We start from the raw sequence: 25,292 nt of genomic DNA, 5'->3' as shown, positions 1-25,292 counted from the left end.
CCCCCTGAGATAGGGTCTCACTATGCAGTTCAGGCTTGAGTTCATTTTGTAGTCCAGGCTGGTCTCAAACTTGCAGTGATCCTCCTGCCTCACTTTCCTGAGTGCTGGGATTACAGACACGTGCTACCACGCCCGGCTTTTTTTTTTTTGTACTAGGAATCAAACTCAGGACTTTGTGCTTGCCAGGCAGGCACTTGTGCCACTGAGCTATATCCCCAGCCTTATATTATATACCTTAAATGTGGCCCATGACAATTCCTCTTCACTCAGTGTAGCCCAGGAAACCCTGGTGTGTTCAACTCATGGGCCTTGGGTTCTATGCTCATCAACATTTGGTGGTGCCCCTGTTTTGTTTTAGTCATTTTTAATTTTAATGAAGTCCAGTTTATTAATTAATTACAGTATTGTGGATTATACCTACACTGTCATATCTAAAAAGTTACCAAGTTATCAGCATCATCTAGGTTTGTGTTTCACATTTATGTGTGATCCATTTTGAGCTTTTATACAGTGTCTTCATTACTTTTCTCTTGTTGCAGGAACAAAATACCTGATGCTCAAAATTAAGGAAGGAAATGCTTATTTAGCTCACAGTTTGTGGAGGTTTCAGTCCATACTAGGGTGGCTCCAAGGCAGGGTGGCATATGACAGAGGGCATTAGTTCATGGCGGCACAAGACAGCAGAAGCAGCAAGAGCAAAAGAGAGGAGCAGCCACAAGCAGCCTCTTTTCCCTCCCTTACACTGTATGCAAACTACTCACCTCAGGGTGGGTGTAGCACTGGCACCCATAATCCCAGCATTGGGCCATGAATCAATCATAAACTCTAGAAGCTCGCTGCATGACTGCTTGAGGCTTTAGGGGGATATCCGGACACAAACCACAACATGTGGGAACTAAGCTCTGTGTCTGAGTTTATTTCTTGTGCTTGTGAATGTCCAGCTGAAAAGACTTTTTTCCATTTTTTTTCTTTTTTTGGTTATTTGAGACAGGATCTCATTATGTAGTTCAAGCTGGTCTTGAAGTCACTGTGTAGCCCAGGCTTGCCTCAAACTCGTAGTGATCCTCCTGCCTTAGCCTCCTGAGTGCTGGCTTTACAGCCACCATTCCTGGCTTCTCCATGTTTTGCCTTTGCTCCTTTTTCAAAGATCAGCTGACTGAGCATATTGATGTACCTAATTCCAGGCCTTCTCTTGTGTACTGTTGTTCTAATTATCTATTCTTTCTCCAGTACCAAATGTCTTACTTTCCTTTCATTACTGAGACAAAATGCCTGGCACCCAAAGTTAAAGGAGGAAAGGTTTGTTTGGCTTAGTTTGTAGAGATTTCAGTCTATAATAGGCTGGCTCCAAGGCAGGGTGGCTTGGCTCTAAGAGGGGGATTGCAGAAGAGTACCAGTTTATGGCAAGCAGAAGACAGCAAGACAGGCAAGCAAAGGCCCTTAACAGCATCTTTTCGCCCGTTTTATTTTATTCAGACTGCTTAGGGTGAGTAGCGCTTACGCCCTTAATCCTAGTGCCCTTGAGCCTAGCATTGCACCATGAATCAGTTCTAGCATCACACACTCTAGATCCTCTGAAAAAACCCCACCTCTGAAAAAACCCCCAACTGTGGGGGAACATCTAAACACAAGCCATGTCACCAATTGTCTTGATCATTTTCAGGTAGTTTCAGCCCTTTAATCTTATTATTTTCCTTCAATATTTTGTGGCTATTCTGTCATCTTTCCATACAAACCTTAGAGTCAGTTTGTTGAATCTATAAAGTAACTTAGTGATTTTAATTACTTTACTTTGTTTTTATTTTTGGTACAGAATCAAACTCCAGACTGCACTTGTCAGGTAGGTTCTTGTGCTGCTGAGCTATATCCCCAGCCCCCTTAATGTGATTTTGATTGGGGTTGCATCAACTCTAGATCAAAGGGGGAAAAACTGGTATCTTGACAGTATTGAATCTTCCTATCCATGAACATAGAATATCTCCATTTATTTAGTGTTTTGTTTTGTTTTTTGGAGAAAAGATTTATTTTGGCTCCCAGTTTTAGAAGTTCCAGATAATGATTAGTTAGCTTTGCTGTTGTGATCCTATCGTGAGTCAGTACATCTTGGCAGAAGTATATGATACTTCTTTTTAGAAAAGTGTTTATGAGCCAGGCATGGTGGCACACAATTGTAATCCCAGCACTTGGGAGGCTGAGGCAGGAGGATCACTGTGAGTTTGGGGCCAGTCTGGGCTACATAGTGATTTCAAGGCTATCTTGAACTACTAGAGAGATACTCTCTCTCTCTCTCAAAAAAAATTTTTATTATTTATTTTTCCAGCTCTGGAGATTGAACTCAGGACTTCATGCATGCTAGGCAAGTGCTGTACTTCTGAGCTACATTTTCAGCTCTTTTTTTTTTTTTATTTTTTAAACTTTGAAACAGAGTCTCACTGAGTTGCCCAGACTGGGCTCAAAACATTCTCCTGCCTCAACCTCTCAAATCATTTGGATGATAAGCAAGGGCCACCATGCCCAGCTCTTTTATTTTGAGACAGGATTTTGCTAAGTTGCCCAGGCTGTGCTCAAACTTGTGATCCTCCTGCATTAGGCTCCCAGAGTACTGGGAATACACTGTCTGCCACCATGCCTGGCTCACTATGAACATTTTTGTACTTGTGTTTAGGTAGACATGGCAGCTCATTTCTTTTAGGCCTATACCAGGATCCTTAGTCTTACCATTTTGACATTTGGGGCCAAATAATTCTTCGGTGTAGAGGGCTGTCCTGTGTATTGGTTGCTAGTACCACTATGCCAGTGTGACAAATCTTAAGTGGCTCCAAACATTGTCAGATGTCACCTGAGGGTGGGGCAAAATCTTTTGCCTCCCCATTGAGAACCACTGAGCATATGTGTACATAGGAGAGAGATTTGCCTTTTAATTTGGTTGGTATAAGATTTTAGAATCAAAATTTTTTTTAGCACCTTATTTTCAGGAAATGTTCTGTCCTTAACATGTTCTCTTTATACTTTATTTTTGGAATTTTTTTTTTTTTTACCATCTGCTTTAATTTGGGCCTTTTTTGGGTTACTAGTCTTGCTTTTTAATGGTAGGGTTTTCACATATGAACTCCCATATGTCTTCATTCCTGGAAAGTTTTCAGCCTGTTTTTCTTCAGACATTGCCCTATTAGCTCTCTTATTTATGTCACTTACCCTGGTTATTTCCTCAGGAAAGACAGGTGTGTTCTGCAGTCTGGCCCTTTCCTGTTCCCCACAGGAGCCCTGCCTTGGGTCTAAGATGTTGCTAGAACTTACTGGGCCCTGCCTGTGTGCTACAGGGTGCATCTCCTGTGCATGGGAAGTGCAGGTTCTCTCCCATTTACCTGTTCTTGTCAGTGGGCACAAAAGAAACAAGCTGCATTTCTGAATTCTCCTGCCTTTCACTTCCAACCCCTGGAGATTGAACTCAGGACTTCATGCATGTAGCTGTTTAGATTTGGATGTGGTACCAGAGCCATCTTAGACTTGGGTTACACTGGGAGAGGATCTCCCGCTAGCCCAGGTTCTTTTGGACTTCAGCAAGTAGGAAGATGAACTCTTTTGTTTACACACTTGTTTTTCCTCATTACTTGTAGGCGAACTCTATCATAACAACATCCTGATTTCCTCTTTCCACCCCATCATCTTGGGGAACCTCCAGATGCCCCAGTATCTGAGTAGAGCCAAGTTCAGACCTTACTGAGAATTTTTCTCTCCAATTCTGTGGAATGTAACCCAGGTCTGTTTATTATACATTTGAACGTATATGTGTTTGTTTCCCTCTACAAAATTGAGAGTGTGTCAGTAAGAAAATCGGATTTTACTTAGCCTGAACTCTTCAGGACCCAGGATACAAAGAGTACCTGGGATGTAGAGGCTCAATGATTGATTGATTGAATTCTCCTACAAAGTAAATGCTGAGCCAGAAGATGCTGTGGAGAGGTGTTTCTGTTTCCCATATCACTTGATGTAATTGTATCCAGTTGAATGGGGTATGTGTTCTTGCAGGGATTATTGTCATTCAAGGATGTGTGCATGGAGTTTTCCTGGGAAGAGTGGCAGCTGCTGGACTTAGCACAGAGGCATCTGTACAGAGAGGTGACCCTGGAAAACTACAGCAACCTCTTATCAGTGGGTAAGTGTGGCTTCCCTGCCTACCTCAGATTGAGTCATGAGTTGCTATCTCCCTTTTTCTCCTTGGTCAGCTCTGGGTCCTCAAAAGTGTTTTATGACTATGAACTGGAACTTTAGATGTCACATATTCTTGGTCCATGTGGCCCTCACCTCCTAGTTGTAATCTTTCTCTAAGTACAAGTGATCAGTTTTGTTGTGTAGCTTCTGAGCTCTTAGTCTCATCCCTAGCAGCTTGGCCCACATCCTTTGTGATTTTTCCATTAACAGGGTATCATGGTACTAAACCTGATTTAATCTTCAAGATGGAGCAAGGAGAAGAGCCATGGATAATAAATGCCAAAATGTCTACTCCAAGCTGTGCAGGTGGGTGAGTGAGAACGAGGAGGGTGGGAAGTGTGGAGGTAAACTGGCTGCTCCTCAGGGCTTGGCACCATACCATCTGTGCACAAAAGCTCTGGAAAGCCCTTGAATGGGTGTGGCTGACAAGATGAGCCCTGAATTCCTCACATGGGGGACTCTCTTTCCTCCCCTGGCTGCTAGAAGTGGCCATGGTTCTCTTCCCTGAACTCTGCTCAGAACCTGCCTTCTGGGTTGGTTTTCTTCCTTCCCAAGGTGCGCAAGACCTTCTAAGCATATCTTCTTCCTCTCACTGGTGCAGCTCATCCCCTTCTATTTTCTTTACTTTGATTTCCCCTTTTGCTCCCACTGTTAAATTGCTTAGACTTAACCCATGGTCTTACACCTGGTGTATGTATGTCACTGAGTGATTTTTGTGCACCTTCACTTTTGAGTTGACCAAAGGGATTTGCTTTCCACACTTAGCCTGTGGAAACTTGTCCTGTGTTGTAACTATTGAAAGACTCTTTAATTCTGAAGATTGAAACCTTCTCCCCACTGTTTTAACATCAAAAATAATACCTTCCTCTTCTGTTTCTGCTGCACTTGGTCTTCACATCTGCAGGAGAGCTCCCCTATACTTTCCAAGACCTCACTCTGGCATCAGAAATGGGAAGGAACTTCCTTCCGAAGACAGCGTTCTTCCCTAGTTTCCTCATCATGTGTGCATGCATGCATGTGTGCGTTGTTGTTGTTGTTGGGGGCTGGATCTCAAGGCTGTTCCTCATCTTAATGCTGCTGCTGTTGCATGTAGATCTGTATCCTCTGTGGCTCACTTTGGGATCCTGTCTCTTCCTTCTTCTCTAATCTTTCTCCTGCTTTTGTTTCTGTTAGTACCTTGTTTTTTTGAAACCGGACACCACTTGTCTACTCAGATGTTACCCACACCAGTTGATCGGTGTTTTCTCTTACCTGGAGAGTGTGGATTCTTTTTTGTTGTTGTTGTTGAGGCAGAGTCTTGCTGTGTAGCTCAGCCTACTGTGAATTCAGTATGTAGCCCAGGCTGGCCTTGAACTTACAGCAGTTCTCCTGCCTCAGCCTCCCAAATGCTGGGATTATAGGTGAACACCCCTACACCTGTCTGAGAGTGTGGACTCTTAAACATATTTGAGAGCTCTCATCTTCTCCTTAGCTGTTGTTGCGGGATTTGTTTACAGAAAGCACAGATCCTCAAATTCCTGACCAAATTATAGCAAAATGATAAGGAATTTATAGCCTCAAATGGCAGTTATATGCCTTGATCAGCTCTGCAGTGCCTTCTTTCCAGTTGTCCAATTTCAGAGATACCTGTATTGCTATGAGGTATGATCACCCCTTCTCAAAAGGGAGCAGTACATGTTGTCATTCTGGACCAGAATGCAGTTTCAAGGCCTGTGATGCATGTGGTATTGTCCAGCAGGGATGGATAAAGCCCTCATGAACTGAGTCAAATAGTTGCAAGGTATCTGTTTCAAACAAAGGAGATGCCTCTTTCCAGAAGGGAAGAAAACAGTTGTTGTTGGCTCATTGCATACCTCAGTTCCTTCAGGAAAAGATCAGGGAAGACCCTCACCCTGGCGTAGTTTCCTTGGTTGGCCAATTTGACATCTGGCACTTTACTTGAAAGGATTTCCTTTCTGTCATCCTCTGTGGCTCTTAAACTGAGATGAACTTTGAGAGAGCATGGGGTATTTCTTTAGTTTCAGCAGCAGGTCACTCTTATGGGAGTAAGGTTTTTTTGTTTGTTTGTTTTGTGTTCATTTGTTTTTGAGACAAGGTTCTGCTGTGCAGTTCAGGCTGGCCTTGAACTCACTATGTAGCTCAGGCTGGCCTTGAACTTGTGGCAATCCTTTTGCCTCAACTTTCTGAGAGCTGGGATTACAGGCATTCATCACCATGCCTGGCTTGCATATTAGAGTATTTAGAGTTGAAGATGGGACCCAGGGTGTACCTCTGTGATAGAGCATTTAACATGCTTGAGCCCCTCAGTTTGATCTCCATTACCATTGCCCCCCCCCCCGCAAAGAGTTAAAAAGTCATAGATTCATGTGGCCAGATTTGGAGTTTCCTTCTAAGCTTCACAGGCTTGCAAGCTTTGTTTTGTTTTATGGTTTTTTTGGAGTTTTTTGTTCTTTTTTTTTTGCCTTTTTGAGACAGAGTTTCACTATGCAGTTCAGGCTGGCTTCAAACTCATTCTGTAGGGGGCTGACAATTTAGCTCAGTGGCACAGTGCCTGCCTGGCAAGCACGTGGTCATGAGTTTGATTCCCAATACTGGAAAAAAAACAAAAAAACCCCCTCATTCTGTAGCTCAGGCTGGACTCGAACTCCCAGCAGTCCTCCTGCCTCAGCCTCTGGAGTGCCGAGATTACAGGGGTATGCCACCACACCTGGCCTGTTTGTTTGTTTTGAGGCAGGGTCTCTGTAATTCAGGCTAGCCTTGAACTTGAGGGAATATGGCCTCAGCCTCCCAAGTGCTGGGATCACATGCCTGGCGTACTTTATTTAGTGAGGTTTGTTTTGTTTTTGTTTTTTAATCAGTTCTGTTAGGCCAGTAATGCAAAAAGAGTTATCTAGATATGATCTTTAAGCCCAAGATTCCTTTTCTCTGGGCTGTTAATCTTAGGAATCTCATCATGCATGAGTTTAATGGCTCTACTTTCATGGACCGTAACCTGAATTTTCTCATGAGGCTGTTTTGGATGCACAGAAGAAGGAGGAAGATACTAAAGGCTGATCATGTGCCATTTATTTATTTATTTAGTACCGAGGATCAAACCAAGGGCCTTTGCACTGAGCTACATCCCTCACCCCCTTTTTTATTTTTGGGGACAGTGTCTAAGTCACTAAACTGCCCAGCCTGGACCCTGTGTTCTTAACTGTACACACCAAGTGCTTGCCAGTCCTTCACTTCTTACTGTTTCCCTTTGCCCCTGTTTACCAGAAGAGTCAGCATGGGAGCACTGTTTGGCCCCCAAAATGGATATCACCTACCCTGCAGTTCTTGTTCCCTGGATGGTCTCATCATTCCTGTCCTTTAATGCTTTTACTTTAATACTGTTGACCCTGCCTTTCATTGAGAGCTGAATTCAGGTCTGATTGTTTACATGCCACTGGCATTTGGGTGTTCATTACCACACCCAAGACCATCGTTGGTGTTTCTCCAGTATGCTCCCTTGCCAGCTCACAGAGCAACCCACCTCGCTGTTGCCACTGTTAACCCTCCCTTCTGTCAGCTCCAGAAGTGCAGCCTAATCCATTAATGCTCCACATTGGGCTGCTATAAGGTCTTCCTAGTGTGTCTCTCCTCCCTTTTGCTATTTAGTTTTACATAACAACCAAACAGTTCTTTTAAAGAGAAATACTTATTGGGATCTCTTCTAGGTAAAGTGGCAGTGTTTTCCTATGCCCTTGCACAATTTGTTACATGTTTTCCTCTGTTCACTCTGTGGGTCTTGGATATTCCAGACCTTTCCCATTTCTTAAACCATTCCAAGCAGTCTCCGTCCTTAGGAACTGTGTGCTTGGTGTTTCCTCTGTTTGGAGTGTTAACTTTTGTAGCTCATCCACTCTCCTTAATGTTTCATTGTCTCCAGACCTAAAGGCCTTGCCCTGCTTATTGTGTTTCATGTAATTCAGATATAAAATAGGGAGTTGGCCTTTAAATGCAGGGATAAATTTTTTAAAAACCCTTGGGCCTTTCTACTGAGCTATATCCCCAGCTCCTTTGTGGTTTTTTTTTTAGAGAGAGGGTCTCTCTAAGTTGCTAAACTGCCCTTGTTGGGGTAGAATTCATAATCCTTTTGCTTAAACCTCCCAGAGTGCTGGGATATGGGCATGAGCCACCACTCAACTTTTAAAAACCTTTCAAAAACATTTTTCTACTACCATTAATTCACTGCCACTTCATAGGAGAAGACCTAGTTTCGTTTAACTCAGTACTCTTGCCCCTTCGGTTGGCCAGTTTTTCATTTGATCACATATCATAGGTCTGTTATCCCAAAAAAGAAGAAAACTCATTACAGCATTTTTTTTGGGGGGGGGGGCGTGTTTATGGGTTGAAGTAAAGGCCCTAACATATACTAGCCAAGTGCTCTACCACTGACGTAATACTACTATGGGTATTTTAAAGATACTTCAATTCTATAGCAGAATTTAAAAACTCTGTTTGGTTTTGTATTTTTTTCCTCCTAAAAGGTTGGGAAGAATGGTACCAGAAAAATCAAGATGAACTTGAAAGTGTTGAGAGAAGCTATGCATGCAATGTGCTCGGGAAACTTCATCTAAGCAAAACCCATGTTTCTTCAGGACAGAGGCTCTATAAGTATAATACACATGGGCGAAGTTTGATGAAAAACTCAGGTTTAAGCAGAAGTTATATAAGAAAGAATCCTGATAAATTTCGTGGTTACGAGGAATCATATTTTCTTAAACATCAAAGAGTTCATCACATAGAGAAAAGCTGTGTGTGTAATGAATGTGGGAAAGCTTTCCGTTGTAAGTCACAGCTCATCGTCCATCTCCGAATCCATACTGGGGAGAGGCCTTATGAATGCACTAAATGTGAGAGAGCCTTCAGTGCCAAGTCTAACCTCAATGCCCACCAGAGAGTTCACACAGGGGAGAAGCCCTACTCATGCAGTGAGTGTGGGAAAGTCTTCTCTTTCAGGTCACAGCTCATTGTCCACCAGGAAGTCCACAATGGAGGGAAACCCTATGGGTGCAGTGAGTGCGGCAAGGCCTACAGTTGGAAGTCTCAGCTCATCTTACACCAGAGAAGTCACACAGGAGTGAAGCCCTATGAATGTGGTGAATGTGGGAAAGCCTTTAGCTTGAAGTCCCCATTTGTTGTACACCAGAGAACTCACACTGGAGTGAAACCACATAAGTGCAATGAGTGTGGGAAGTCCTTTAGAAGCAAGTCCTATCTCCTGGTTCATGTCCGAATGCACACAGGAGAGAAGCCCTACCAGTGTGGGGACTGTGGGAAAGCCTTCAACATGAAGACACAGCTTGTGGTGCATCAGGGTGTCCACACAGGAAACAACCCTTATCAATGCAGTGAGTGTGGGAAAGCCTTTGGGAGGAAGGAACAGCTTACTGCTCACCTTAGAGCTCATGCAGGAGAGAAGCCCTATGGGTGCAGTGAGTGTGGGAAGGCCTTCAGCAGTAAGTCCTACCTCGTTATTCACCGGAGGACGCACACTGGGGAGAGGCCCTATGAGTGCAGCTTGTGTGAACGAGCCTTCTGTGGGAAGTCACAGCTTATCATCCATCAGAGAACCCACTCAACAGAAAAGCCCTATGAGTGCAGTGAGTGTGAAAAGGCCTATCCAAGAAAGGCATCCCTTCAGATTCACCAGAAAACCCACTCAGGAGAGAAACCTTTCAAATGCAGTGAGTGTGGAAAAGCCTTCACTCAGAAGTCCTCCCTCAGTGAACACCAGAGGGTGCACACAGGAGAGAAGCCGTGGAAGTGCTTTGAGTGCGGGAAGTCCTTCTGCTGGAACTCAGGGCTTCGCATCCATAGGAAAACACACAAGAGCGACATGCAAGTGGTGAAGTGAGCACTGAAAACCTTCTCACAGGAGTGGGCATCAGAGAGCCCTCAGGCTGTACAGAGTTACAGGCAGGACATGCTAAAAATAGATTCATGCCAAAAAAGTCAAGTGCAGAGAGCAGTCCTTTGGGATAAGTCCACAATGTGTGAACCCTGCCAGGGGCCAGGTACCCAAATCTGCAGAGAAGAGAATGACAAATGAGGAGAAGTGAATGTACCAAACATAGGTGTCATTGTGAAGATGGGGATATTCATACTGAGGTTTACTAAATCAGGGAACATTTCCTGTAGAAAGTACATTTCACAGAAAGCCACATTCCAGATTTGAAGCTTTGTATTTATAAAATAGTGTGAAAATCTCAGATATGAACACCTGACTTCTCCATGATGTTGTGTGAGGTTTTTTATTTTGTTTTAATATGTAAATAAAACCACAAGGAACTTACTCTGAAAATTAAGGAATTTTTTTTTTATGTTGTTGTTGTTTTGTTTTTCCGGTACTGGGAATCAAGCTCATGACCTTGGGCTTGCCAGGCAGGTGCTGTGCCGCTGAGCTAAATCCCCAGCCCCTAAAATTAAGGAATTATTGTGTGACTTTCCCATAATTGACACTGAATAACATTTTTTAAAAAATTGTGGTATTTTAAAAATTAAGATTTTTGGTACAATTTAGATATAATGATGACATTCATCATAGGAAATTTGTCATTTTTTCCCCATTCCTTTTACCTCCCTTCAACCTCTCTTCCTTTCCTTATTTATAAAGCTTTGTTTCTGTTTTGTCCTTTTTCTCATTTTTTCTTTTCCTTTCCTTTCTTTCCTAGTTCAATTTTCCTTTTGAATAATTTTTTTCCTATTCCATTTCACAGTTTCTGTTATATATTTTGGTTCTTATTTATACTGTTTTTCACTCCAGAGAGACAATGTGATATTTACACATGTCATTTATTTCACTTAAGAGCGAGGACTCAGGGTGCATCCATTTTCTTATAAATGTCTTAGTGTGTCCTTTATGGCTGAGTAGTACTACGTTGTATATAAAAATTACGTTTTTATCTGTTCATCAGTCGATAGACATTTGAATTGTTCCTAAGATTTAGCTATTACAAACTGCCAGTATAAAGATGGGTGCACATATATTGCCTTCGTATGATGTTTTTAATTCTTGTGGGGAGATACCTAGAAGGGGGCTAATTGGGTCAAACAGGACTTCTAGTTTTAGTTTTTTGAAGAATCTCCACATTGACTTTCACAGAGGTTACATCCTTCTATACTCCCACCAACAGTGGAAAAGTGTTCCTTTTTCCTTACTGCTTCACCAACGTTTATTAGTTGATTTCTTGATAATAGCCATTCTTTCTGGAGTGAGATGGAACCTCAGCTTTCTTTTCATTTGTATCTCTTGAATGATCAGTGAGGTTGAACATTTTTTCATATTTTTATTTGCTGTTTGTACTTCTTCATATACCAAGTGTGTGTTTGTCTCAAATCCTCATTTGGATTGAATCTTTAAATTTGGAGGGTGTCTGATCTTTTTCAATTCTTTGTACGTTCTAGATATTAGTCCTTTGTCTGAGTAACAATTGGCTAAGACTGTTTCCCATTCTGTGCGTTGTCTCTGCATTCTTCTGATGATTTCTTTTGCGGTGCAATAGCTTTTTAATAAGAGGTACCCATTGGCTGTTGATTCTTTGCAGTATTTCCCATACAATTGTAGATTTGTTTATAAAGTCTTTGCCTACACCTATGTCTTAAAGAGTTCTACCTAGTCTCTCTTCCAGCACACTTAGTGTTTCTCTTTTTCTGACATAGTCTGGCTACATAGTTCAGGCTGATTTTGAAGTCTGTGTAGCCCAGACCGGCCTTGAACTCATGGATATCCATCTGCTTCAGTCTCTTGAGTGCTGTGATTACAGGCCTGTGCCACCACACCCAGCTAGTGTTTCTGTTTAGTATTTAGAGCTCTGGTCCCTTTCAATTTTACTTTAGGGCATAGCAACAGGCCTGGGTCTAGTTTTAGCCTTTGGCATGTGAAAAGCCAGTTTTCCCAGCATCATGTGTTAAAGAGGCTTTCTTCCAGTGAATGTGTTTGGCCCCTTTGTCAAAGATTATGTGGCTGAGTGTGTTTGAAGTTGCTTGTGCATCTTCTAATCTGTTTCATTGATCCTGAGGTCTTTTTTTTTTTTGCCAGTACCCTGCTGTTTTTATCACAGTAGCTTTTTAATATAGTTTCAAGTCAGGGATTGTGATGCCCCCTGCCTTGCCTTTGTTGCCTAGGATTGCCTTTGCTATTCTAGGTCTCTTATGGTTCTAAATGAATTTAGATTTATTTTCTCTAATTCTGTGAGATATGGTGTTGGAATTTTGATGGGGATAGCATTAAATCTCTGTAACAGTTTTGGAAGTATGACCATTTTCACTATATTGGTTCTTCCTACCTAAAAGCAAGGGAGATCTTTCCGTTTTCTGATATCCTCTTCAATCTCCTTTTTCAGAGTATTGTATTTTTCAATGTAGAGGTCTTTTATTTTCTTCGTAAGTATTTCATTTTTTCCATGCTGTTATAAAAGCTGTTTCTATAATTTCTCAGTGAATTTGTCATTCATCTATAGAAAGGCTATTGATTTTTGAGTGTTCAGTTATGCTGCTAAATTTGCTTTTTAAATCTAGAAGTCTTTTGGTGGAGTTTTTGGAGTCTTCTATGTAGAGTATCATGTCATCTGCGAATAATGATAATTTAACTTCTTCCTTTCCTGTCCTTACTCCTTTTATTTCTTTTTCTTACTTAATTGCTCTGATTCAGGTTTCCAGAGCCCTGTTGAATAAGCCTGGTGACAGTGGGCATCCTTCTCTTGTTCTTGGTTTTAGAGTGAAGGCTTTCAGTTTTTGTCTATTTAGTATGATGTAGCTATTCCAATTTTCTGTAGGGTTTTTATCATGAGTGAGTGTTGGACTTTGTCAAACACTTTTTAAAATCTATTTAGATGATCATATGATTTTTGTCCTTCGCTATGTTAATATGGTGTATTTGTCCGGGGCTATAGCTCAATGGCACAGTGCCTGTATGTTGAGTGCAAGGTCTTAAGTTAGATTCCTGGTACCAAATAATAATAATAATAGTGCATTTTATTTATGGATTTGTATATGCAAAACCATCCCTGCATCCCTGGGAAGAATCCTACTTGGTCATGGAGTATAATCTTCATGAGTTGCTGCATTGTTTGTTTTTTTGTTTTGTTTTGTTTTGTTTTTGGTACCAGGAATCAAACTCAGGACTTTGTGCTTGCCAAGCAGGTGCTTGTGCTGCTGAGCTATATCCCCAGACCTGATTTGCTGCATTCTGTTTGCCAGTATCTTACTGAGGATTTTTGCATCTACGTTCACCAGGACATTGACCTATAGTTCTCTTCTTTGGTTGGGTCCTTCTCTGGTTTTGGTATCAGAGTAATGCTTGCTTCCAGGAATGAATTTGGGAATGTTGCTTCCCTTTCAGTTTCATTAAACAGTTTGAGAAGTAGTGGCATTTCTACATGTCTTGTAATATTCAGCAGTGAATCCATCAGGGCCTGGGATTTTCTCTGTTGGTAGATTTTTAATTACAACTTTAATTTCATAGATACTGGTTTATTTAGGATTTTTATATCTTGGTAATTCATATGTATCTAGGAATTTGCCCATTGTATGTTTTCTATTTTATTAGTGTACAGGTTCTCAAAGTAGGTATAGATGATCTTTTGGATTTCTGTGTTATCTATTGTGACTTCACCTTTCTTAGTCCTAATTGTGTAGATATGAGGGTTTTTTGAGTCTTTATTTTCCTTTTTAAAAATAAGTTTGGCTAAGGGTTTGTTGATTTTATTTAATCTTTCAAAGAACCAACTCTGTGATTCATTGATTCTTTGTATTTTCTTAGTTTCATTGCATTAATTTCTGCTCTGATCTTTAGAATTTCTTCCCTTTTATGAGCTTTGGGCTTGACTTGCTGTCTTTTTCTAGAAGCTTGAGGTTCAGTATTAAGATGTTTATTTAATCTTGCCCTATTTTCCTGATATGGCTATTCACTGCTATAAATGTCCCTTGTAGAACTCTTTCATTTCCCATAAGTTCCAGTACATGGTATTGGTATTATTAATTGTAGAGTCTAATTTGTTCTTTAATTTCATGCATGAACCATTGGTTGTTCAGGAGGGTATTATTTAATTTCCACGTGTTTTCTTTTGCCCTTGATTTCCAGTTTCATTGCACCATAGTCTGGTGATATGCATGGGATAATTTCAGTTCCTTTGCATTTACTTAAGCATGTTCTGCAAGCTAGTATGTGGTCTATTTTGGAGAGTACATCGTGTGCAGCTGAGAAGTATCTGTATTCTGATGTGGTGTGTAACACTGCAGACATCTACTGAGTCCATGTGTTCAAAAGTTTGGTTCAGTTCTAATACTTCATTGTTAATTTTTTGTCTAGTTGATTGATGTACTTGTGACAGTGGGGTATGGAGTTACTCCGCTACAATTTTATTAGTGTTTATTTGATTTTTCATGTCCATTAATATTTGTTTTGTATAGTTAGATGCACTGGCATATATTTATGATTGTTATCCTTTCCTCTTGGATGGTTCCCTTTATAAGGATGTAGCTTTCTTGTCTCTCTTAGTCAGTCTTGGCTTGAAGTCCAGTTTGGCTACAAATGGAATAGCTGCCCCTACATTTTTGGGTTCCTGTCACATGGAATATTGTTCTTCACTCTTTGGTGACTTTCAATCTATGAATTTCTTTTTTGAATTAAATGTGTCTCTTGTATGCAGCATGTTATTGGATCTTGCTTCTTCATGCATTCTTCTAGTCTGTGTATATTGATTGGTGAATTGAAACCACTAACATGGTTGGTTATAACTGATGTGTATTTAATTATCCTTGTTATGTTATTTTCCTGTTGTTAGTCCCCCCTTTTTCTCCTCTGTTTAATTGCTTACCTTGCCTGGTGGGTTCATTCTGTTGGGGTCATGGAGTTGTGATCCTTGTTATCTCTAGAATGTTCTTCAGAACATTTGGTAGTGTTAGTGTTCGTGAATTTCCTCAGTATTCTTTGTCATGGAAGTATCTTATTTCTCCATCAATTTTGAAAGATGGTTTTATTCAGTACATCAATCTCGGTTGGAGGTGTTTTCATTTAGCCCTTGAAATACTTTACTCCAAGGCCTCCTTCACTTGAAGGTTTGTGTTAAGATGTCTGCTGTGATTCTGATGGGCTTTCCTTTATAGGTGATTTGTTTCTTTTCCCTAACAGCTTTTACTATTCTGTTCTTGTGTTGACTTTCTTTAATCTTCACTATTATATACCTTACTGTAGTTTTTTTTGATTATGGCTAATTGGAGTTCTCTATGCCTCAGTTAACTGTATATCAAATTCTATTTCCTTGCCAGGGATGTTTTCGGCTATGACGTTTGTGAATGGTTGTTTTAAATGTCATGTGCACTATCTCCTGCTTTTTCATTGACTCTGATCAATCTTATATTATTCTTTGCATCATGTAGCAGCTGCTGGATTTCTCGTGGTCCCTTATTATTTTTAAGAAATTTTTGTTTTCGTGATTGCTAACCACAATCCTGTCTTCTGTATGAGATTCTGTCCTCACAGTGGTTCATTCTGGTGCATATGGTTTCAGTAGAATTTTAAATCTCTGGAATATCTGTTTGAACCTATTTCATGGATTACGTTTCTTTTCTATGTTGGGCATTCATGGTTTCCATTATTTACCTCAGCTGCTGTATTTTTTTTTTTTTTAAATCTTTATCTGCTCTAGAGTCACTAAGCATGTCTTTCATTATGGTCACCATCTCTGTAGTTTCCTGAGAAATTATTTATGATTTTTTTTTTCTAGAGCCTCATTCATGTGCTTTGTTAATTCCACTGTTACCATTTTAAGAGAGTCCGAGTGGATACCCTTCTGATTGTTCTACCTCATTGTTCCCTGGATTTGCCTTTGTTGAGCTCAGTGTCTCAGATTTCATCTTAAGTGCCTTCTCATTTTGTAGGTTTTTTTTAGTTTAATTCCCTTGTTGATGCTTGTAAATTGCCCATAGCAAGTAGCTTTATAGTACTTAGAACCCTTAGTAAATACTTCTCAGAGGTGTCTTTCAGGTATAGCTGTCTTTTGGGTTTTGAGTCTATTGCACGATCCTACCTGCTTAACTTATTGGGGATGAGAAATGGTTGTCTGCTTAGCTAGCCCCTAGTTCTTTGGCTCCAGCTTGTATTATTTCTTATGACCCTTAGGCAATCTCAGTCTTAGTATACCAGGAAGAGAAACTAATCAGAAAAAAAAAAATTTTTGTTGTTATTTTTTTTCTTCCAGTACCAGGAATCAGACTCATGACCTTGCGCTTGCCAGGCAGGCTCTGTGCCACTTAGCTAAATCTCCAGCCCCTAATTAGAAGAATTATGTCTTCTTGGCTAAAGTGGTATGATCAATAACAATAGCATCAAACACAGCCTAGAAAATGACATAATGAGGTAACTGTTAATTTGGCACCTTTAACTGTATGAAGTAGATTTGTGCTTATATAACAAAATCTAAACTGAACCAGAAATGTGTATGCAGTAAGTAAGCCCACATTATGACAATTTTACCCTTGGGAGAAAATTTAAAATTGGGTAGGGGAAAAAAAACAGGTAAATAGAAGAAGATGAGTAGAAGCAAGGCCAGAAGACAAAGGAAGATCATGGTAACTTAGGAAACATGAAGAAGACAGGGAAAGGGAAGGAAGAAAAAAAAAAAAACAGCAATAAAACTAGAAACTTTACACTTCTCAAAACAAAAACATTAGGAAAAAAACACAACAATAAAAAACGAGAAAAAAAGAATAAGACCAAAAAATGTCCACTTCAAGGTATGACTCTGCTTTCACTGGTAGACAACTGTCTTGGTTACTTTTTTCTCACTGCTGGGACAAAATACCTGACGCCCAAAATTAAGGAAGGAAAGGTTTATTTCGCTTACAGTTCATGGAAGTTTCAATCCTTACTTGGGAGATCATAAGGCAGAGTGGCACGTGGCAGAGGGCTGCATCTCAGGACGGCAGCCACAGCTAAGCTGCAAGCACACACACCAGGTTAGAATGGGGGAGGAAATCCCAAGCAGCTTCCTCCTCTCCCTTACATATGCAAACTATCCACCCCAGGGTGGGTGTAGCTCTCACACGCACAATCATTCAACTCTAATAGCCTGCCCATGGGCCGCAGGAGGCTTTGGGGGGACACACAGACAAAAACCATAACAACAGACAATCCAGATCCAAGTTGATTAATCCCAGCAAGCCAGCTGTAGCCTTACGGTGGAGTAGTGGGTAATGCCAGTGAGTCTGTACCTTTTGTTCCACTGAAGTTCAGGCTGGTTTCTCTCTGTGAGGCTGGAACTAGATTTGCCCAGGCTGCAGCAGTCCCTGTGCCACCTCCTGCCTTGAACTCAGTTCCCTGATCTCTTGCAGTCTTGAATTTGGTTCTCTGACCCTTTCACTGGGAGCCATTAGATGGAGCCAGATCATACTGTTACTGAGTTTTGAGCCTGGTTCCAGTTGTCCTCTCTCCAAGATTACTATTTTTGCCTTCTCTTGTAGCCTGTCTGAACCTGAATAATTCACTGGCCACGGCAGTCTACTGCGTGTACTTCTCTGTTCCACTGGAGCATTTCTGAGAGTAGGCTTTTGCGGTCACTAGTAGTCTCCCTGCATCTGCAGGTTGGAGCAGCCCCTCCCATGCAGAGTTCAGGCTTAAGGAGAAATCACCAGAAATTCCTTCTTGCCCCCTCATTTGCTTCAGATTCTTCCTGGGTGGGCTGGGGGCAGATCCACTTCCTTCCTTCTCTTCCTCACATTGCTATATTCCAATGTTTGGACACAGAATTTTGGAGAGGCTCACTCTTTGCTGCTCACCACTCTGCTATCTTCTTGGAGCTCTGGGTATTTTCTTTTTTAATGTAAATTGTTAAATATGTATTTGACTATTTGTGCACAACATCCTCCCGTATACTTTATATTAAATGCTAAGTATCAGGATTATCTGTTTTATTTTCCAGCAGTATAATTAAAACAATGTAGCCATATGGAAGGATAAATATACACTTAGTTGTCTGGGTAAACAGGTCTTGCAGATTGGACAGGGCTCCTTAACAGAATGCATTGTAATGAATGCTAAGCAGGTAGGTTTCTGTTCTCCATTGAAAACCAGGAGATCCCTTGTGTTCTCTTGAGAAATAACTCCTCTACTTTACACTTGCTTGTGGTAGTGTCTTTTAGATTTCCTTTGTGCTATCTATAGGGAAGCATTATAATCATTGTTGGGTAATCATACCCTCTTTTCCAGGATTACATGAAGCAGAGCAAGATGTGAGAACTCATTTGATTTTCTTGCAGGATGCTGTTGAGACATCAATTAATTTTGGTAAATTGATTACATCTTGGAACTTGGTTATTGGGCTTTCTATATGCTTTCTTATGTCTATATTTTTAGTAACAGTGGGTTTCTTGCATAAGAGGAATGAATTTTTTTTGTTATAATTTAAGGTGTTTAACTGATAAATCTGCCCTGGGATAGTAACACATTTTTAGAGAAAAATATCATATATAGTTTGTTTTTCTGACAAAGGAAGAAAATTTTATTCCTGATAAGACAGAAGTTAGCACCTTTTTAGCCCATCATGAGAAATAGTATTACTGTTCATCCACTCCTAGAACCATAGGGCTCCTGGTGGCAAGATTCTGAGAACATGGAAGTAGAAGAATTTTAAGTGTACCAGGAGATCTAACATAGGAGATGAGATGGTTGCTTTTGATCATTCCAGATCTTAGACCACAAGAATAACAGGCATGAAGTCCTTACAGCTACCCTCAATTCAGCAACTTCTGTGGCTCTGCTGAAATACTTTCAGCTGTAGGGTAGGCATTAAATAGTATATCTGGCTTCCTGAATTAAAAAGTTAATCCAGAAATTAAATTCAGCCTATCTCAATGCTCATTCAACCCTATGTTCTTTTTTTTGGTTTTGTTTTTTTTTGTTTTTCTCCGGTACCGGGAACCGAACTCACGACCTTGTGCTTGCCAGGCAGGCTCTTTGCCGCTGAGCTAAATCCCCAGCCCCAACCCTATGTTCTTGAGGACTCACTATTAGTTCCTCACTTGATATACAGTAAATGTTACCATTATTTGAAACTCAGTTTGTATCCATAAATCAGACTTGTCAGAACATAGCCAATTATGTGCCAGGGTTGAGGAGGCTGAAGGAAATTCATGTGTGAGGTTCCCAGAGGAAGCACACACAGGCAGATATCAGCAACACAGTAGGCAGCAAATAGAGTAAGTGGGGAAGAGCACTTGCATCTTTATTGGTTAACTCTTACACAGGTTGTTATCACATATTTACATTCTTGTATAGTGCCATAATCAGCACATGCATGTTTTACCTGTGCTAAATCGTGGTTATATAACTGCATCCTGCTGTGCACTAGACAGTAGGACCATGTCCTCAAAGCTGTCTGGAAGCATCCTTACATGCCCTGAGCTTTGGGCACTTTGGAGCAGTACCACATTATCTGCCTTTGTGCTGCAGTGGCAGAGTTTGGTAGTTTTACCAGATACCATGCTGCCCAGAAAACCTGCCAATTTCTGATGAACAAACCTTTGCTTCTCTGAAGAAAGATGATTTCATCGCCTTCCTTGCAGTAAATCTGCATCTACCTGGACCATAATGGCTCATTCATATTATTTGGTAGGCACCACTCACACTAAAAATGCCCATGGAAGGGACTGTTGATTTAGACTGGAGTACAGAAGTCACAGAACATTGCAGAAATTAAAAATAAATCAAAACTCCTGGTACATTCTTCTGAAAAGAATTTTTCAGAGCATTCAAAGACAACTACTGAGTCAGTATGTACCTAGTATGCTACTACAAAAAAGGTTAGGACTTTAAAGCTTAGCAGCACTGACTAATCCAGACCAGATGCACCCTGGCCCATGACATGGTAAGATCAAAAATGCAAACTCCACAATGTAGATTGGGTTTTGACATCCTATTAGATTGGGTCCATTACACATTCCCAAAGCCTGAAAATCTTCCCTTGACCAGGAACTAGAGCAGTGTGTTACTGTGTAAGTAGCTGCCCTTTGTAGGATGTGGCTGTGGCTGTGTCTGTAATCCACATCTGTTGTCTCTGTTTGGGAGGAGATTGGGGTGTCAGGAGACTGGCAGTGGTACTTAAAAATGGGTCCAGTTTGGTTTCATTAGTGTATGGAGGCAGAATTGGTAAGGTGAATGGGTTTCCAATTATAGTAATTATATAATCCTTAAGAATGGAATTCGTCTTTCCGTCATCTTTCTATGCTGCCATAATGGTTCAACCGAATGTCCTAGCTGATGCCCCTAAAAGCATCAACAATGCCAAAGAGAGGCAAATGCCAGGTCCTTATTAGGCTATGCTCCAAAGTCATCATTTAGTTTCCAACTGTGATGATGATACATGGTTTCACGAGTGAATTTGAATTTTTTGATGATCAGAAAGCAGGAAAAAATTGTGAACCTCATAAGCAGGTTAAACAAGTGTGGGGTGATCAGACCCGGTTTGAAAGACCTGGAAAAATAGCAGTGTGCTCTCATCCTGGCAGTTTGGCTTCATTGTATTGACAACCTTAACTACATCATGGACCAAGAAAAGGCAAGATGAAAATGCATAGGAATTAAAATCCTGGAATTGTTTGTCTAAGGATGTAAAACATATACACAAATAAAATGTCTTGACCCCAAATATGGAATTCAGAGGCAGAGGCAGAGAGTGGCACACACACCTGTAATTTCAGTGTATGTGAAGCTGAGACAGGTGAATCTCAAATTGTAGAGCAGGATTATGTAGTGAGACCAACTGTAGAGGCATAGGGGATGAAACTAGTTTATTCACTGAGAAGCCCAAAGAGGCTACTTATGCTCATCAGAGCCTCAGGAAAACAGCAGCAGCCCGAGTAATTTATAACTTAAGGACATGAGAACAAAATAGAAGAACATTTCTGCAAGAGTTTTGGCCAAGGGACTGGGAAGGAGCAAGAGGGATTGTTACATGACATGCCCATGTATACTAGGCAAGCTTATCAGAGGCTATGGCAACACACCAGAGAAGGCAAACATTTCTGAAAGAAACTTATTTTTAATTCTGTTGACTGTTGTCCTACAGATCTGCTCTAAACTTAACCCAGACATGCAGGAGTCTTGAACTGTTGTCCAAAAAGTCCCTTCCTCTTTCACATTCACTTCAAATACTCCTTTGGCCAGGGTCTCCCCACAAGACCCTGTCCAAACAAACACATACTGCCTAAAGTTTTGTTTGTAATGTGAAACCAAAACATTTGATGCAAGATACGTCTTGGGAGAATGACCCCCAGCCCAGTTTGCATACTTGAACTAGCCACCGCCAAATGCTGTTGAAAAAAGGGTGTGATGTGATCTACTTCCTGCCACCTTTAAGGTGCTGTCTCAGAACTCTGTTCTGTTTAAAGGCTGTGGACACTGGCTTTGATCTCATGGGTCATGCCACTGTGATTTGATGGACTAAGTAGTGTTAGGAACAAGCAGTTCAGGTACTAGGTTTGAACCCAGAGCCCCTCCACCACCGAGCTGCATTCCCAGCCCCTGTATATCTTATTACAGGTATTTTGGAGGCTAAAACAGGAGGATTGTAGGTTTTAGGCCAGCCTGGGCAACTTATTGAGACCCTGTTTAAAAATAAGGGCTGAAAAAAAAAATAAGGGCTGAAGATGCTGCTTAGTGATAAAGCGCCCCTGGGCTCAATCCTTAGTACCACAGAAAAACAAAATAAAACCCCAAACAACTAGCTACTCCACATGAGATTACAGCCATGGAGTCAAAGTGGCCAGAAGAAAAATTAGAATTGGAAGATAGTAAATTATTTCAACTACTTAAAAGATCACATAAAATATTTCATAGAATAGATGACTGTGGACACAATGGGGAAACAATCTGATGAAGTAGAATGATGACACATAGAAATGATTTTTTAGTTGGTTAGGACACCTCATCCTATCATCCTTTACCTTTTCTTCTTACATCATACTACGTTTTCTTTTAACTTTGGGTATATTTCTATTGTATGCCATATACAAATTTGTCAATGAGAGACCAGAAAATGAGGAAAGTGAACAACCAGATCAGGACGATCCAGGGATTTCTTTTTAATGGTTTTAACAATGATTTCGCTCTCTGAAGAATATTTTTCTGCTTACTTAGCTTCATCTTCATCAGATCCTTGGAATGAGTTTTCCTAGCTCTGTGACATAAAACAATTGGCCTCAGCAGGCAGAATGTGGTGGTTGGCCCATGAAGGCAATATAGTAAGATGAAATTCTTAGACAAGGCCTGTGTTTGTATGCAAGAACTTTTAGATTGTTTAAATTTCATAGATTGGAGGCTATGCCTTGTAGAGAGATGAGTGTTGTAGATTAGGGAGTCTTTGTTGGGCAAGGTGGTGCACGCCTGTAATCCCAGCACCTGGGAGGCTGAGGCAGGAGGATTGTTGTGAGTTTGAGACTAGCCTGGGCTAAAAAGTGAGCTCAAGGCCAGCCTGAGCTGCATAGTGAGACCCTGTCCCCCCCCAAAAAAAGATCAAAGTTTGTATTTTGATAGCTATTTATCAATTGATCTGTGTTCAATTTAACTTTTTTTGGTGATTACTGGTTAAAATCTAAAACATAGGATAGACTTAGCAGACCTCTGTACTCTAATAACCTTAAGGTTGGGAATGAGAATCTTGCAGGAAGTTCCCATGCTTTATTGGAAACAACATCTGTATCTTGTCAAAGTTTCCTCACATCTTTAGTCTACTGGGAAACTCACCTACTTCCTAATAGGCCTGTGCAATCTCTGCTTGAGGGAACCATGCCCTTCAGGGGACTGTGTCTTTAAGAGACCCAGGTCATCTTGGGTAACATGTGTTTGTTCCTGGGACAAAGTTATTCTTGTTGGTTTGGAATAAACTATTCTAATTTTAGAGTTCTTTTACTATGAGAGTGATATAGGTTCTAGGCACAGTGGTCAGGTTACTACCTGGCTTCTCACTGCAAAATGAGAAAGGAAAAGAGAGAAAATGAAATATATATCATTCTCTGGAGGAAATGTTTATGTCTTTTAACAGCTTTCAGCTAGTAAAGTGTTCTCAAGATATAGAAGAAATCCAGGGTAGGCTATAATATCTTTAATGGAGATTTCAGAGGATCTAAAAAGGTGCCTAACAAACTCTAATCCCTTCCAACAAATGCAAAGGATTTCTAAGGATTTGTAAGAATGCCTCTTAGATCCCCTCTCAGTCAACATGGCTTTCAAGAATATTAAGTGTGTGGTCCTACCAAAAGTTCAGAGAGCCCAAGGTAGAGAAAAATTTTTTTTAGATTTTAAAATTTATATTATTAAGTGTTTACTACATGTCAGGCCTTAAAATTACCTAACAAATTATTACAATTTTAGTTTTAAAATGCTTGAAAAAACAAGGGGAGGCTGAGCAGAAATCATTGGGCAGACCCTAACTATTCCAGCGGAGGCTCTTTTCTGTATTCCTTACACAGTTTCTTACTTGTCCTGAGTAGTCTATGGAGATATTTAATTAATTGCCCTGGAACTTTCCTGGTGAAGGCTAATTGGTCCAAGGCTGTAGACTCACATCGCTGCAGGTCTCCACATAAGACTTCAGGAACATTTTAGACACAGAGAGCCAACTCTGACTTCACCTCTTCTCTTTTCTTTTTCTCCCCTCACATGGCTAATGGCATTTTCCCACAGGGAGGCCATTCTTAAACACTTGTAGGAAGATCATTCCCCTCTCAGAATGGTTAGTGGGAGACACCTTGAGAGCTTTTCTGTGTTCTTTTAGAGTAGATCTTAAGAGTGCATTCGGGTTTGGAGGAAGCCTCCTGAGGCTGAGGAAATCTTATGTCCAAGAGATTTATCAGAGAGTAACTTTTGCCTAATGTCATGGACTGTACATTAATAAATAAAAATCCGAGCCAGGTGTGGTAGTACATGCCTGTAATCCCAGCACTCGGGAGGCTGAGGCAGGAGGGTAGCCGTGAGTTCAGACCAACAAAGCAAGACGCTGTCTCAAAAAAAAAAAAAAATTTTTTTTTTTTTTCCCCGCTAGTACTGGGATGGAGTTCAGGGAAGCTCTCTATCACTGAGCTATCCACACCCCTCTGGCAATTTTGAGACAGTTTCCAAAATTACCTAGGATGGCCTCGAATTTATAATCCTCCTGCCTCAGCCTCCCAGAGTGCTGAGATTACATGGGTGTTCCACCGCGCCCACGAGCCAGTTTTTAAAAGCAGTCATACTAACCTGCATGGAAAAAAAAACACAACAAAATAAAAGATCACTGGATTTTCCTTCAATTTTCCTCTCCCTCTCGTCTTTCATAAGGATGGTTACTTATCTATAAGTTTCCCCAACAGCACTTGAGTTGTATATCAACTTCACTTTTTTTCTGTTTATTAGCTGTTACCTGCTTTCCAAATAAGCCTCGATGTATATCTACTGTGGGCTAAAGCCGGGCAAAGTTGGCATCTGATCCCCTCCCCCCATTCCGGCCTCGCTGGCTCACTAGGGAGGCCTGTGGCGTCATCCGGGTGCGACGCCTGGGGGGAAAGGCCGGGAGTGGTAGTTCCTCTGCGCCTTCCTTCCGTCGCGCACGCGCACGCGGCTTTCCCAGGCTTTGTCTTTCACTCGGCAGGTGAGAATACCCGGCCTCTGGTGCGAGTAGGGGTTCTTAGTTCGCTTCGGGCTATTCCCGAGCGGCCTCTAATTTGGCGGACGGGGCTGCCCAAGGGTTACAGCGAGGTTCCAGCAGAAGCAGGGTTGCGAGGCACCAGTTGTCGGCGGGTCGGGGCCGGCGACGTAGGGCCCAGCGGGGCTCGGTGCTCTCCTGGGTCCACGGGCCGCGCCGCTCCCTCCGGCTCTCTCCCAGGTCTGCTGCGACCACAGAACTAATGAACGTGGCTGGAGCCAGCCGAGGCTGGAAGGCATGTCATCCTTTTTCGTCTGAAAATGAGGGAAGTGTTTTGATGTTACTAAAACGTAGTTTATCTCATGTTACTTAATTATTTCATTTCAACCATTTGGTGTTGATCTAAAACTTCATTGTCTTTTTTTTTTTTTTTTT

General features: G+C 41.2%; 1 protein-coding gene across 1 annotated transcript in view; it reads left to right on the top strand.

The window, feature by feature from the left end:
* The window catches only part of LOC102015958 (zinc finger protein 208-like), a 91,094-nt gene that overhangs the window by 6,915 nt on the left and 58,887 nt on the right, over positions 1-25,292 (top strand). Inside the window, 4 exon segments of the mRNA XM_005402935.2 lie at positions 1,814-1,840; positions 4,030-4,156; positions 4,423-4,518; positions 8,727-10,092. Of these exon segments, the coding sequence (XP_005402992.2) occupies positions 1,814-1,840; positions 4,030-4,156; positions 4,423-4,518; positions 8,727-10,092 (1,616 nt within the window).

Source organism: Chinchilla lanigera, unplaced genomic scaffold (genome assembly GCF_000276665.1).
Source record: "Chinchilla lanigera isolate Chin_1 unplaced genomic scaffold, ChiLan1.0 scaffold00081, whole genome shotgun sequence".
Lineage (NCBI taxonomy): Eukaryota > Metazoa > Chordata > Mammalia > Rodentia > Chinchillidae > Chinchilla > Chinchilla lanigera.
Note: the sequence above shows the minus strand (reverse complement) of the source record. Positions and strands in the feature narration are given on the sequence as shown.